The sequence below is a fragment of the Malaclemys terrapin genome, chromosome 19 (assembly GCF_027887155.1).
Source record: "Malaclemys terrapin pileata isolate rMalTer1 chromosome 19, rMalTer1.hap1, whole genome shotgun sequence".
Taxonomy (NCBI): Eukaryota; Metazoa; Chordata; order Testudines; family Emydidae; genus Malaclemys; species Malaclemys terrapin.
This window is the reverse complement of record NC_071523.1, coordinates 15,221,668-15,238,192: the sequence shown is the minus strand read 5'-3', so window position 1 is coordinate 15,238,192 and position 16,525 is coordinate 15,221,668. Positions and strand designations below refer to the sequence as shown.

At 45.2% G+C, this 16,525-nt stretch overlaps 1 protein-coding gene across 2 annotated transcripts in view; it reads left to right on the top strand.

Annotated features, from left to right (window-relative positions):
• The first annotated feature begins 5,652 nt into the window (after positions 1-5,652).
• Positions 5,653-16,525, top strand: part of C1QTNF12 (C1q and TNF related 12) — a 45,347-nt gene continuing 34,474 nt past the window's right edge. The window contains exon 1 of one of the 2 annotated variants that reach the window (XM_054009263.1): positions 5,653-6,952. In XM_054009263.1, coding sequence (XP_053865238.1) covers positions 6,782-6,952 — 171 coding nt within the window. In that variant the 5' untranslated portion in view covers positions 5,653-6,781. The remainder of the gene's footprint in view (positions 6,953-16,525) is intronic. The other variant, XM_054009262.1, reaches the window with a different exon arrangement.

Genomic DNA, 16,525 nt, shown 5'->3' with positions numbered 1-16,525 from the left:
AAACATCTGGCATACTATTTTTAATGATGACTTTGGAAGAAAAGTTCAATGAACCAATTTAGAAATGGCAGGTTCTTGGCTTCAATCTGGTGGTTTATTTGACATAGGCTGTTCGGGTGTATTAGCTTCTATGAAGTAGAGGAATTAATGTTTAGCAGCTACTTTAGTTCGCTGAATCACTCTGCCAACAGTAATGTGTGTGGCTGGCATCTCAAATTATTGCTTTCTTCTGTACATTAGAGCATCTCGTATTTAGTTACAGTAGAGCATGAAGAACAACAATCTGGTTTTAAAATACAGATGCGCTAGCTCATATTGCTGATGCACGTTTAAACCCTGAAGGGGAATAACCACAAATAAATGTAAGATTGCGCAAACTGGTGTCACAGCTGCACCTTTGAATTCCAATGGTATGTAGCTTTGTAAAGGTAAGAAAGAAATGTCTTATTTAGGCTGGGTTTGGGAGAGAACAGCATTTCAGCTTTGTGCTTCATTCATGTTTAGTCAATTAACGTCAGCCCGAACACTTCCATATGAAAACTTCTAATAAACCATATGCTTTCCAAGTCCAGCTAATACCTTGTTCTATAGTCCAGTGTTTCCCAAACTTGGGGCACTGCTTGTGTAGGGAAAGCCCTTGGTGGGCCGGGCCACTTTGTTTACCTGCTGCGTCCACAGGTTCGGCCGATCGTGGCTCCCACTGGCCGTGGTTCGTGGGAGCCGCTGGAAGCGGCAGTCAGTACGTCCTGCGCCCAGTGGGAGCCGCGATCTGCCGAACCTGCGGACTCGGCAGGTAAACAAACCGGCCCGGCCTGCCAGGGGCTTTCCCTACACAAGCGGTGCCCCAAGTTTGGGAAACACTGATCTAGTCCATTTATGCCTGGAGGTGCCTCAATTCCTCTGTAACCTATATATATATCGCTATCCTTTCACCACTGTAATGCAGCCCCCGCGTGGTTGGAGCACAGCATCCAGCTAGGCATACCCATCAGTCTTCCATCTGAGAAATTAATCAAATGGTGCACTAAGAAAAAGGACAATGAGTTCTAATTTGTCTTTTGTCTGAGGCAATTCTGTTCAGTGAGGGGTAGCATAGCATTAGATGCTGAGCAGAGTGGTCCTAGGTGTCTAAAAATAAAACTTGAAAGCTTGTTTTTTCTCACCCACAGACGTTGGTCCAATAAAAGATGCTACTTCACCCATCTTATCTCTGAAAACACAACTGTCTCAGTCTGAAATAGAAAATATTTCATGTTCCCAGTATTCCCTTCTGCATCTATAGTAGATGGCTATTTCCATCCCCGAGTTGAGTGCTGGGTAAAACAGGTTAATGGTATCCTGTCACTTAGCTTTTAATTCTACTCTATTAAGCTGTTCGTAATAATGTGCTAATTCTAATATGTTACATTGCTGATTCAAGGAAAATCCATGGAAGCCAATACATTTGATCTGGATTCACACCAATAAGAGACTGCGGTCCATTTCTGTGTTCCCCAGTTTCCTTAAACTAGTTCTTTCCTCTTCAAGATATCTGCATTCGTAACTTTGTCCAAAGAATTATGTAAAGAATACAACACGTGTGTGTGCAGAGCTCTTAGCACTGGAGCGCTTCTGAACTTGGTTGTTTAGAAGGACAGAAGCATTTCAGCTGCCCTAATCAAAGGATCGAGAACCTGCCAGTACTTGTGAATTAAATAGATAAATTAATGCATCCAACGGGTCATTGAGTCCAATACCCACATGCCAAAACAAGGCCTGCTTCTGGGGTGAAATGTATAGTCATAACTATATCACTTGCTGTAGCCTCTCAGACTTTTGTGGTCTTGTGTGAGAATAACCCCTCATGTCATTCTTCAAATCTGTACCCCTCCTTGCCACAAATGGGAGGGGGGAATAGTTTTCCTTTTGCTGCAGCTGTATGAATGCTTAGATGTGAATCTAGCCAGTAGGGGGCACTGGTGACACACAACTACAACATAACATGGCAAGTTTCAGTTGCAGAAAGAGAGAGGAAGTAGAGGATGTGAGAAACTGATCTTCACCAACCTGCCTGCTGCAGAGAGGAAGAAAACCATTAGGATACGGAAGCTGCAGATGCCACCGAACTGTTCCTGCTTGGTAAGGACCGTCTCCATTTTAAGAAAGACATAATGGTTTCCTGCAGTCACACTGGAAAATCCATCTATTTCATTGCATTTCAGAGGGGCTAAAAGTGTGTCCATCTTCTACCTTCCAATTGTCCCTGCTAATTGCTTTCACCTGTTGGCATCTATGGAATCAAACAACAGCAAAGGAAGTGGTATGGAAGGAAAAGTGCCTCACTGTAAATTCCTTGTTTGTAGGTTGTGCGTGCTCCCATCAAAAGGCTGGAATTTTAAAAAGTCATAAAAAATCATAAAAATAACATTCACCAGATGCCGAAACTGTTCCGTTTATCAGAGAAGTCTCTGCTTAGGTAAAAAAAAAATCACAGGATTGTTCCAGTTTGGTTAATGGTTCAGTGAAGATGGAAAGACAATGGGAGTTGGACTGGGCCCTAAATATCCCCCCCCCCATTTCCATAATGAACAATTCTGACCTGGTGTGTAATTATGTATTTAGTACATAATTGTACTATATAATTGAATTTTTTTCTTGATCTTACAGTAGCTTTGAAATTGAGAAATTACCAGATTCTTTCTTGTAACATGATAAAAGCCATCAGACTCTGCTATTCATTAATTGCTTGCAAATGGTCCCTTTATTTCTTTTATTTAAATCAGCTTGTTTTTAAAGTTACTTGGGAACAAACAAAAGCGATCACAACCCACCTTTCCCTACTGCTCCTATAACTTTTAAAAACATCCCATTTTTTGTTGGCTTGACAATTAGTAATAAAATAAAAATGTGGAGCCCTTCACTGAGATTCTCTAAGTCAGTCCTTCTCCCTATGCCACATTCCTGATCAGACTTTAAGGGAACAGAATAAGGAAACTCTAGAGTAATGCCAGTCTTGGCTTAGATGTGCCTTTTGAATTGTGGTGCTTTGTCAGCGGGTGGCGCTGTGACACCATCTAGGTCTTTCTAAATGAGATCTGGAACCAGCTGGCTGGAGAATATAAGGGTGTTACGTTAGAAGTGTACAAAGGGTCCATGGAAGGAGACTTCCCGAAATATTGAACGTGGCGTATTCTATCATGCTAAAGTATGTTATGAAAGGCAATTGCAGCAACTCAAATCCTTGACCTTTCTTTAAAGCTGCTGTTTGTTTCTGACTTTCTATAACTCTTTGACCTAGGACTGTGAAACTGTTTGTGTAAGCACCCAAATTGTGACTGGGTTTAAACAAGGGGATACGGGCATTGGTAAGCCAAAGACCTGAGCACTGCTTTCAGGGCTGATTCAAGTTGTTATCCTTTAGATCTATATAGTCCATGCAGCAACAGTGTAACCTGGCACCTGCAGAAGTGTATGGATGGGGCCCACTAGCATATTAGCATATGAAAAACATGATCATTAGCACCCAGGCCTAGGGTCTAGGCCTCATTGACAATATCTGGAGCAAGCAGTGCCTGGGGGATTCCAAATGTCTTCATACCTTTTGAGATTTGGAAATTACCACCCTGTTATTGTTGACAAGATAAAGTCACTTTGAAAGTAAAGCTGAATCACAGAGGTAAAGATTCATATGGTTCAGGGAGAGGGGTGTGGTGACCAGAGCACATGACTGTCCGATTTCTGAAGGGGGTAAATCTGGGAAAAATTCTCCCTCTCAACTAGTTTGTGTGGCTTTAATATTCAGTAACCTACTCGTTTGACAATGCATGTTCTTAGCTTGTCGCTTGCTAGCTATGTTTAGCGATACTATTTCTAAGTTCCCCAACATTTGAGAAGCTAATATGGCTGGCTCCAAATCCTCACCATTAGAAATCCCATAGATAATGGCTGGGGACTAGGAGCCAGGACTCCTGGCTTCTATTCCTGGCTCTGCCATTCACTCGTTCCAGTGGGTGGCTTCCTTCACTCTTGCGTGTGCGTTTGCCCCCAGTGTAACGTTGGTGTAATGCCGCCTACCTCGTGGGTATGAGGCTTTGTGTTTTCAAGCGCTTTGAGATCCTTGGCTGGAAGGTGCTGCGAAATGCAAAGCGGTTCTGTTTGGGTGGGTGGTATAGTGCTGCTTTGAGTGGACGCTGTCCTATGTCTGCCTGGTGCACAAGGTTCATGCCATGGAACTGCTGGGGTGCTCTTATACTGAGTGGGGCAGGCTGCTTGTGTGTCTCTGCAGCAGCAAGAGAGATTGGTGGGGGGCGGGTCAGTCCATTGTGGAGAAAGGCACATAGGGGATTAGTAGCATCTGCTGCTGATTTGGGGTGGGAGGGTAGGATTCCTTCTCCAAGCCCCTAGCAGATTTCCCATGGGCATAGGGTGCCCTCAGCATCTGGCTCTTGGGATGAGAAAGGGGACACTGCATGCAGCCCAGCACAGCCTGCACCGGCAGACCAAAAAAGAAATCGCCCCGCTCCAGCCTCGAGAATGTCATTTCTTGCCATGGTGTGTGGATCTGTCAGGGCTGTTTAGCTGCAATATGACAGATTGTCCTATTAATGTGTCATCAAGTGCACTTTTACAAATTCATGGCTTGTCTACAACTAACCTGAAAAGGGGGCTTAAGTATGAGAAGGCGCCAAAGAAAGTTAAATATTATTAACAAATAAAGACTGCCACATAGTTTTGATGGAATGTGAGCCAGTGGGGGGGGGGTGAGGGGGATAGGTGATAGGTTGTTAACTGTTTAGCTTCTCTATCTCTGTGTTTCAAAGATCTGGGTTTGTGCTCCCAGCTCTGGCACTGACTCACCATCTGATTTGGGGTGGGGAGGAGAATGTTGCTTTGATGCTCTATGCCTCAGTTTCCCCATCTGCAAAGTGGTGAGTATGGATCCTGGCCAACCTTTGTAAAGCTCTTTAATATCTGTGATTAAATGTGCTGTGCAAGTGCTAAGTAGTATTACTTGGGGGATAATCCCAGTCATGAAAAGGGAGTCAGACTCGGGAAAATGGAAGTGCCTTATGGTCTAGTGGATAGAGGAGACGACTGGGAGTCAGGGCATCTTGAATTTTATTCTTAGCTCTGCTGCTGCCTCGCTGTGCGACTTTGTGCCATTTCACTGGTCAGTCCCTCAGTTTCCCTATCCATAAAAAATAGGACGGTTATTCCCTAGCTTGCACAGCATTGGTTAACACAACGTGCACACACGTATGCCAAGTGCTTTGAGATCTTCCTCAGGAGGGCAATGGGGAATGGTGACACGGCCTTTATTAAAGACACAGTGAATCCGAGGGGGTCTGGAGAAAAACGTTTGTATGGAGCGAAGTTGAATAGAGAGTAAAAGTTGAGCTCTGACATCTGGATGTGCGTGTGTGTGTTGTGATGCTGAGTGCCTATTCAAAGCCACATACTTCTAACGCTGCCACATTCCCAGGGGCAGTTTTGCGATTCCTGAGATAATGAAGGGGAGTGTGGTGGGGGGTGCTGATTTAAATCTTCCTGGCACAAGGGCCAGGTCTACTTACAGGGCGTCTCTAATAGGAATGTGAAGAGAATAGGCTTGACAGCTCATTAGAATGATCCCTCCCTCTTTTTTTTTTTTTTTTTTTCTTCAAGTTGATGGAAACACTCTCAGGAAAGAACTACTTATTTGCTGAGGTAGAGCAAAGGCTGAGGAAGGCTTTGCCAATTTGCAGCTGGGAAAAGGAGCACCGAGAGAAATCAGAGATGATCGAAACTTAGAGAGAGAGGTACCTGAAATCTTGCATAGTGTGGAAAGGAGCTAGGATGGGAGACACAAGACTCCACATCCTGACAGTTGTTTACAACACTGGAACTGATTGCTTGTTCTCTTATTAAAGCCAAGGAAAGATAAAGCCAGACAGGGTTTGGCTTGGGACAAGTTTGTCTGCTCCTAATAGACCTAGGTACCTCCTCGGATTCCTTCTCTCCCAATTTTAACTCTTGATGCGTGCGAGAGATCAGCTCTCTCCCTAGAGGACTGAGCCCCTGGTTGGATTCTGCCACGTTCTGCATCTCCAGAGGAAGAGCGATTGTAGCAGCTTTGGGTTTTCGTCGTCCAGCATTGATGAAGGCAAAAAGAACTGATGGGGGCTGGTCATTAAGGAAGGGGTCCCATCACTAAGCTGAGGATGAGCAGACCCCAGTGAGCACCCTTTGAATTGTGCACAAGGGTTTAAATGACAGAAGGTGAAATCTCCCATTGAAAAGGAACAAACCCACAACCCCCCTCCTGGGCTTATGTGCTGTCAGCTCTGGCCTGAGCTACAGTTGCCCTGAGCCATTTGACTTTCTAGGTTTCATAGTTGAGTGAATTTTAATTGAGATCTGAAGACTTGGTGGGGGTGGGGTAAAATTTTAAAGGCAGAGTTGGGGGGAAATCTCCTAGTCAGTTTCCATTTCTGAAAGCTCTGTGGGGCTGAGCAGACTGACTTCCCTCTTCCCCCGCTTTGCCTGATCAAACTGCGACTGTGGATCAGAATTCGCAAACAAATAGATCCATGTCGGTTCAATGTATCCAACTTGAACAGAGGATCTCTCCAGAGACAAGCGCGTTGGCGCGTGCTGATGATTTGACATCGTCTACCAGAGTGGATCATCTTCAACAGAAGTAACTTCAATAAGAAAGAAAGAGAAGGGGGGTGGGGGAAGAGACATCCGTATTTATTACTTCGTTTTGCTCCTGGAGTGTATTCAGCCTCGACTCAACACCCCCTTCTAAAAAGAAGCCAAAATGAGGGGCTGGATCTGGCTACTTGTGGCAACTTTACTGTGCCAGCAGCTCTCTCTCTTTCGAGTGATGGCAGCAAAGAGAGAGAGAAAGAAGATGAAAGAGCCCAATCAATATACAGAGCCCTTCAATGCAACCCTGTCCAACAGTGAAGAACTGCACGGGCATCCCAAGGTATGTATTAAAGTAACCCACGTGTAGTCATTGCACTGAGTAGTTTCTGGATATGTGTGGTTGGATTATTTTTTCATTGATCCAACCAGTCTTTTAACAAATTCCCTTCCTCTTGCAAGAGCGAGGTGTTAAAATCTTCTTTCTGTGGCATGATTTCTCATCCTCCCTCCCCCTCAAATGACCAGAATACTAGGTATGATGTTGACTGATTGATTGTTTTATTTACTTGCATTACTAATGTGCCCATCCTGGTAGCCTCTGATCATTTATGAAGGCACCTGGTTGGCAGGAAGTTTATTTTAAGTGTACAAATTATCCTTGCTCAAAAACAGCTGTTAGCTTCCAAAGGGATATCCGGGTAGCCCCAAGTCAATTCGCCATCCTGATACGAACATTCCAATATCATTAGTGTGCGTCTGTTGCATTCACACTTTTTGAGCGTGGGATACGATGCCAAAGCAGGCTTAGATGACACAGTGGTCTTAGCACCTGAGTATGTGTGAGCCCTATCTGCACTACAGCTTCCACTGGGGAAACTGCACACATTGGGAATTACAGGTCAGAAAAGTCCTAGTGTAGCTAGACAATCTCTGTCAGGAATAGCTGTGTGTGTTGTCGGGAAGGATTTGAGACTGTAGTAATAATGCCTGAAGGCAGATGTATATAGTAGGATCCTTGTGTAAAAGAACAGCATAGACTATGTCTAATACATTAATGCCTACTAATGCTATATTACCAGGCATAGGAAGTGAACCAGTCCTGCAGGGTAGACCCTTTCCAGGAAGTGTCAGTGAGAATCATTCCAGTCTGAAGGCTGCAAAAAGTTGCAGGTCAATTGTTCAGGGATCCCAGAAACCCTTTAAGATACAGCCACTGAGAATTCACATTGAGTGATGGGGGTGGGGGTGGAATTAAAAGCAGGGCCTGGGATTAGGAGCAGGACAGAATGAAAGGAAACTGCAGCGGTGAGAAAGGAGGGAGTAACCTCCTCCATCACGCAGACCCTTTCTCTGACACACACAAAAATGTCCCTTGTTTCAAATGTAGATGACCTCTAAAATGTGACTTCTTTGATCACCAGCATTAGGGGCGGCAGTCACTATAGCAATGGAGGAACAAACCTGTCAAAAACTGGGGGATGGCTGGGAGGGTGAATTAGAACAATCGGGCTGACATTCTAAATATCCCATTCAAAGCCATTGTGAGAATAATTGGTTAAGGTTGGGCAAGTCTGGGAAACTGTCTTCTATATTAAAAAGCTGGCGGCTGCTCTTAAGTGATCATTAGGGGAATATAGGCTGTATTTCTTCTGTTAACCTTGCACTGCTTATTGCAGACTTTGTCATCACAAACTGTGTGACTGTTAATTCTTGGCGGGTTCATGCGCCTGATCTCAGTCACTTCTCCCTGTCACCTCCTTAAAAGTGTCCTCTTTCTGCATGCTGGGCCAAATTCATCCCTGGTGTAACTGCAGCAGTCCATTCAGGAATGAATTTGGCCTGCTGAGTAATTTATCAGACCATTGGCAGCGTGTCTCTTAATTTCAAACTTAAGCAAAATCTAGTCCGGGTTGAAATGGATATAGCAACGTATGCATTATTGCTGGAAGTAGTGTAGCTGTTTCGAGGCATCACACATGCATAGTAATGTACATTGTTTAGAAGCTGCAGCTTCTGAAACTGAACTACCTTGCTGCTTCCATGGCAAACCTTTTGGCTACTAGAACAGGTTGGTGGTGCAATGAAGACAGACCCTCTGAAATAACGATAATTCAAACGCTCCTGACCTTGTTTGATACCCAGATCCAAAGTTTGCAACTTGAACTTCTCATATGGTGAGATCTTATAAGGTGAAGAATGCTCAGTTATTAGTTAAGGATTGTTTCGAAATATATCCAGACTGTGGCTAGAGTGTATTGTCTTTACATTTATATAGCACCTTCCGAGCCAAGGGGTTTTAGACAAACTATAAATAAATATAGAGCACCACTGAGCTGCAGCCACCTCTGGGGTGAATGTCAACTGCCATCTATAACAATGAGTGCTTTGATCAGGGACACCAGGGCAATCAATTAAGTAAGTGGACACAGGGCCACGCAGGAGCTGAGTTTTTAAGGTCTTATCTGAAAGACCCCAACACAATAAACAGTTTGAACTTTACATATCTACTTCTGAAGCTGACCCTGTCAGGCTTTGAATCTGTGGGCCCAAGGAGTCTAGAGGTTTCATACCTGATCTCGAGATTACAAAATGCTTTACAAGGTGCACGGTGTGTGCAGTGTCATTGAAATGAGTATCTCCACCTCTGGAGTGGAAGGCTCTAGCCAACCAGTGCACAGCTTGCTGCATGAGGTGTATGGTATCCCTTCTCGTATGCTGGGTGATGATATCCCTACCTCCAAAAGTGGGGTGTCAGAAATCAAAGCTTCCAGATCTCACTCATTTAGCTTGATCACTTGCTGGGAGTTGCTTTTCCATGAAGATTGACTTAGCCTCTCTGGCCACCACTAGGATTTGAAGATATTACCTCTGAGGAGTCTCATTTGGTAAAGGTGACCTGCCAAAGAAAAGAAAAAAATCTGACAGTGTGCTTTTTCCCTTTAGTATTGTGCATAAAAAATGCTTAACCGTTTGTTTTTGTTGTTGTGTTTTGAAAATCTGTGGTCTTCTACCATACAAATTAAGATCCTGTTTACCCTTGAAGACTCTGTGATCACCTGGAGAAGGCTCAAGGAAGTGAAATCTGATTAGCTGAGAGGGGAAGTGATTTTTATCTAGGCTGCTTAAAACTCAAGTGTTTGTTTTCATGTGTTTAACTAGATATCTGAGAGGTCCATCTTTGTGGTGAGGCCACACCCTGGCCTTTTCAATTAGGGGCTGAGAGAGCCCCTGAACATACATGGCTTCTGAACATACACAGCTCTCTTGAGTCATCCAAGGAGACCTCTAACTAAAACTGGGAAGTGGAGCACTTGATACTTCTGATATTCCTAAGGAGGAAATGTTTGTGCTTCATGGTCTCAGAGACACAGACAAGGTTTTCATCTCTGGGCCAAAAGACCGAACACATCAGACACTTGATCATACCCATTATACTAAAAGGCAAAATCCCATTTTTTCCCCCCTTGCTGGGTCATTTTTAAAGTGATTGTCTTGCTCTCCTGGAATTGAAACCTCCTCATCTATTATTGGGAGTGAACTACATCCACCCTGATTGAATTGGCCCTGTCAACACTGGTTCTCCACTTGCGAGGTAACTCCTGTCTCTTCATGTGTCATTATATAATGCCTGCATCTGTAATTTTCACTCCATGAATCTGAAGAAGTGAGGTTTTTTACCCACGAAAGCTTATGCCCAAATAAATCTGTTAGTCTTTAAGATGCCACTGGACTCCTTGTTGTCTTGCTAAGCACATGCAAAGAGCTCTTGTCTTTAGCCCAAGGATGGACTTTCCAAGCCAAGGGCATAAATTGATAGAGATGGTTGGGGAAACTTGTCTGCAAGGCAGTCCCGTTTCAGTTTGGTTTGGTGCTTCGGCCACCCCCACGTCGTCCACCAGCCAGGCTTATATCCTCCTTTCCAAAGGCAGTGCAAGGCTCCTTCACCCTGATGTGCAGGGACCACCTCCAGGAACAGAAGGGGAATTCTGTCTCCACAGCCCATTCAGCCCTTAGCTTCACTGTTGAGTTTCTCGACCCACTCAGCATGGTGCTCTGTCCCCTTCTAGGGAAGGCTGGGCCTGAGATCAAGGAGCTTTGGCTAACAAAACTGGCTCTTTCAGCTCATGCTTTAAGATCCCCAGAGGCCCCAAGTTCAATCCCTACTGTTGATCCACCCAAGTCCAGCAATGAAGGGGTTCAGGAATAGTCATGTGTCTGATGGGAAGCTAACCTGTCAATGCCAAAACAGACATCAAGGGGTAGTTTATTGACCAGTGCTGCTCTGGGCTGGATCTGAACTGGGTGCCAAGGGAAGTTAATGCTTTTTATCCTGTTACCAAGCCATTGAAACGTCTAGTGCCCCTCTCCTAACTCCTGTCCCAAAATAACGGCTTTACATTAGAACAAATAACTGATCTATTTTTTCCCCCAGAAGGAATCTGTTATTAAATCCTTAATTCTAGGCAGGATCTATTGTAAAAGGTTTTAAAAAAAATACCTGAATGCAGCTGGTTCTGTAATTAGATTCAACTGCTGGAAACAAGAATTGTAGATATATTGCAGCACGCGGGTATGACTGGGCTTGAAACCACAACCTCCTGGCTAGGCGTGTTGTCCCGTCTGATGGTTTTAAAAATCTCCTTGGGCAATTGGGCTAGGTGCAACGGAAGCCTTTTGTGAGCTAATTTCTGCCTATTCTGACCACCTCAAGAATAACAGGTTATACTAAAAGCAGACTAGGTTATTTTCACACACAGTGCATGTGAATAATAATGACATTGGGCTGCATGTTACCTGACAGAAGTTAGTGTTCAATCAGTCTTCTTTTTGCCCCCATTGGCATCCAGCTAAAGCACTGCCCTGCGTGCATGAAGCAAGCTGGCTAGGAAAGGGGTTGTTTCTAATAGGGCCTTTCAGATGGGAGCGCTTACAGATTTGGCCCATGCAGGAGTCACATTCTGCTCATCACCGTGATGCAGCCACCTCTGGGGTTGAACACATCTGCTGTTCAGCAGCAGCAGTGTAGGATGAGGAGAATATTGTGTATCCCACTGACATTGTGAGAAGGATTTGAGGTAAGCAGACTTTTACCCTGGTTGGAGTCGGTACCAGAAGTGTCCATGTATCTTTTTAATAGTCACGAAGTGCGCAGGAGGTACCTGGTTTTGCATCTCCCCTGAGTGCTATTTTGGGCCCTCATTCAACACCACCAGCACCACTTCCTTCACCACTTTGGTCTTTCCTTGGCAGTCCCCCAATGAGGTAGCGCCTAGGCGTGAACCTGCTTATCTTGTGGGAACTGATAAGATCTGTGCTGCAGGCAGAAAGCTAATTATCATTGCACTCAGCTCCCCTTAAAGGATGTTTGGGAAGCCAAGAGTGGGAAAAGGATGGAGGCTGGAGCTAATGGAGTTTTTCTTCCATCAGTCATAGGAATCGGAACTGGCTGCAGCCTAAGGTGAACGGGCAGATGTAAGCTGAAGGGCAGGTGTGTTACTCTGTCCAGCTTCCTAGTAGTTTTTGGAGCCTAGATTGTCCATGGCAAATTTAATAAGATTCACATGGATGGTAATTCCAAAGGTCTGAGGGGTTTGTGTGTAATGGGTCATTCTTCCCCATCCCCTGAACAACCAGTGAACCCATTGGTTCATGAACTATGTAAAGTCTGCTCCAGGCAGTAGGTCTATGAGAAACTAGACCTTGATCCTTCTCATGGACACTGTTAGCTACTGGAGCCTCATTTTGATCCACCTGAAGAAAAGAATCCAGGGGAACCTTGTGATGGCAGAACCCAAGTCAAGCTTTCACAGCAGCCAGCAAAAGCAAATGTAGCGACCGACATCATGGGGCCGCTAGCAGGGTCTGAACTTCGGATTTCCGGCGCTAGACTCACCAATTTTTTTTTTTAAATGTTTCTGGTTGAAGGTTTGCTTCAGTTCTTGTCTTAGCTGAACAGATTCACCCATTCCTGAAAAATAACTAGGGCCAGGTCTACCTGGGCTTTACCTCATTTAATCTCCCCCTCCAAACTTCTTCTATGCTACTTTCCTTTCTATTTGAATCCTGTCCAAAAACCAACAGTCCTTCCATATAGCCAGTCCATTGGGGTAGCACAAAGCACATACCACCTCTGGTTATGAGATCTGTATGTTGGCCTCACTTGGGAGATTGTGCACTCAATTCAAGGGGACTTTATTGGCATGACAAGCTCTATGGGTATAACCAAAGCTGTCTGTCAGACATGGGTAGAACCCACTCATTACTGTCCAGGCCTGACCCAGTGTGCTGGGAGCTGTGACAGAGAAGAGGATACATGTTGTTCTTCACCCAGTCGAGGTCCGCTTAGAATGGTGTTACCAACGTAGCCCAGCCCTCAGCAAGTAATTCAGAGCAACGCAATAGTTCGATTTACTTGGTCTTTCGGCCTGCAAGGTTTTCTTGAGCTAATATGATTTATTCCCCAAAGGACCTCACTTGGATTTCTGTTCAGGAGCTAGAATCCTATGAGCACAGTGTAGTACAGCTCTGTCAAAACTGTCTAATTCTTCCCTTTCTACAGCACCTTTCCCAACGCGTGCTCCGCCTGCAAGTTCAGGGATCGCGTCACCTGCCACTTCAATACAGTTAGCTCAGAGTCCAACTCTGCCACCTTTTTTCACCTGGAGTAGCACTTACGCCTGCGCATAGGCCTACTGACTTCAGTGGGATTCCTTGTGAGAGTAACGGTGACAGGTGCATGCCCTCAAAGTGGATTAAGGCAACTTTCTGAGCAACACAACAGTTTTGGAGTGGGGAAATGAAGACGAATTCCTCCAATTAAAAGAGAGGGCCATTTTAGAGAGGAATTCCAGTTGGGATTTGGCTAGGAGGCTGAGCTTAACACCTCTGCTGTAGTGAAAATTCTCATGAGATCCTTAAAAACCACATGTGGTCAGGTCCTTGGTTTTACGTCTCGTTAATAACCAAGAGTGTGTGTAACCATGAGTTATTAGTAGCTGCCGTGGGATTTTTCAGGCTAAAAAATAGCAATATGTCATTTTTAACTAGTTCCAAACGAAATACGTTACTGGGGTAAGTCATTTGTTACTAATTATACAATGGGCCTGATTATGCTCTTGCTAGTGTAAATCAGGAGTAACTCCACTGCTGTCCAGGGGCTTCACACTGATGTAAAACTGGTGTCATCAATAGCAGGATCAGGCCCAATTTGTGGCTAGTCAAAGGTTAGTTAATTTATTAAGAGAGCAGGGGTTGTTTTCCTAAGCCAAGAATGTTAAATGTACTTCAGTTTATCACACGAGTGAGACAAACCATAGATAGAGGGGAGTGTGCAGGATAGATACATAGATACAGGGGGAGGGATAGCTCAGTGGTTTGAGCATTGGCCTGCTAAACCCAGGGTTGTGAGTTCAATCCTTGAGGGGGCCATTTAGGGATCTGATGTAAAAATCTGTCTGGGGATTGGTCCTGCTTTGAGCAGGGGGTTGGACTAGATGACCTCCTGAGGTCCCTCCCAACCCTGATATTCTATGATACTGTGGTTCTTCATTGAGTAAAACACTTGACTGCAGTGACGAGTGGGACAAAGGAGTGAAGAATTTTGACCACTGTGATTCCTGGTGGGATATAAATTCATTAGCCTGTTCAAAAGTAAAGGGGAACTGCCACTGTACAAACATTGTCTCTCCCGCCCCTCACAATCCTTTCCTGTGCTACTAATGATACGTGAAGTTATTAACAGAGTGGGAATGTATTTAATGCCGTTTACTTGTCTACTGTGTAAAGTGGTTGGTTTACTTTTTTCATTTCACTCACTCAGCACGGACGCCGAAACGACACTCGTCGGTTTCATTTAGAATTGCACCAACCAGCTGGATCCCAAATGCACTTTAGCTTCCAGGAAGTTCATATCTTGCTCAGGATACAACCTTTGCCGCTTTGAGGTCCCTTCTAGTCCTACATTTCTATGATTCTGTGATTCAACCTGCAGTGCTAATGACAGTTCATTCCATGATGGGTGAGGCCTGGCCAGAGTTTAAGGCCTGTGTGGTGACAGTGGGCTACTCAGGTTATATTAGTCAGTCCCAGAGGTAGAGAGCCAGCGGGAATCCCGTCACCCAATTACAGCCCAGTCTGTTTCTTATCTACCGTGAGGGCCATGACGGAGCTTTACTTTCTTGTCTGTTTCACAGTCTGGTTCTCATGCACTAGCAGAAATGCTTTTGTATCTGGGTTGCAAGGTAATGTCAAAAGGTCTGATCCAAAGTCCACTAAACACTTCCACAGACCTTTTGGATCAGGCCCCTAGGATCCGATTTTCATCCAAGTCAAGGAGAAAACTCCCACCACCTCCAGTGGGGCAGCTTTGGGCCTATAAACAGCAAACCATGATGCAGGACCCATCTCCTGCAGCAGCCTTTGCTTTGCCTGGATTTTGAGAGAGAGCGCTCTCAGTCCCGGGCGATACCTGAGTTGGCTGCAAGCTCTTTCTGGCTGCTGGAGCCTGCCTCTGCCAAGAAAAATAAAGAGGCTTGCATGCTTATTCTGAGGATTGCTCATGCATGCCATAGTAATTAAATAATAATACCACAAGGATGGAACATTCATTTTAACCGTCAATCACCCTCGCGCTGGAGAAATTGGGGAGTGCCATGGCTGCCTTACAGAGGGATTTGTAATTCAAGGAAGCTGCTGGCGCGATGGTTTTTTACTTCAGGAGGGTTTCTTTGTCGTTTCTTTCACTGGGATGTGCCATCTGGGCTTTTTTTCCAGTGGGGTGTTTGCTTTCTGGCTGACTTCCGTTCAGCACGTGGAGGGCTGAAGACAGTCATCCATCTTCACTGTAAATGGATGGGTCAGCCCAGGACCATCTGCCTGACTGCTGATTATTTAAGCAGAAGGGAGAGGGCTTTGCACCTGATCTGCAGCCCAACCAAGTCAATGGGCGTCCTTGGGTCGGTCCCTTATTTGCTAGCATGGCCCAGTGTATTCTGATCCCTAAGGATCCAGCCCGTAGGTGACACTGTTGAGCTTCTGCCACATGAGCCGGCCCTTTCCACCAGGGACCAAATAATCCTGCCTTCCTTTCCGCTGGAATCCAGGCGCTCTCTTGTTTTATTCTGATGCGGGCTTGAGGGAATGTACCACACCACCTGAGCCAGGCACAATTATTAATAGGCCATTTCCTTCTGCTGCATGAGCTGCACCACAGACCCACAAATCCCACTCACTGGGGGAAGAAAGGCACCAGTTTCCCTTGGCCGAATGTCAGGCAGACCCTTGCCAGCCCTTTCATTGGGAGACTTTAACCTCTAGAAAATTAATAAACACACAAACAGCTGGGCACGACCTAGAGTAAGATTCAGAGATGCTGCCTCCACTCAGTGTCTGAGATGGGCTCGAACTGGAATCTCAGCTCTGAACCCCCTTCCACGCCATGAAGTTCAGATACAACCTTTGTCCCTATTCTTAGACGAGATAGAAGCACAAGCTCCGTTCTAAACACTGCCCCCAAACATTAGGGAAATTTGCATCTGGTTCATTGCCGCTTGGGCTGACCCGTGGTTTTAGTGGGCCTGATTCGTTCTTGAAAAGAGCACCGGCCAAGAGCCTGCAATACCCAGCAAAGTCAGTGGAAAGTGCAGCTGCTCCTTTGTACAACTGCAAATTGTTTGTTTGGTCATGGTCTCGGAAAGTTAAAATTTGGCAAATACTTGTGCAGATAGAAGTTGGTGAAAAGATATGGACCAGAAGTTTTCACGGGGCCTCTCTGCTTTCCTTCCTCCTGTTTCAAAAGGGGCTACACAATGTAACTACCCAACTCCCATTGACTTTCGGTGGCCTATTGGTGCCTAAATCCCTTGGGCTTCTTTGACCATTCCAGCCACGATAGCAAATAGTGGAAGGTGTAGCT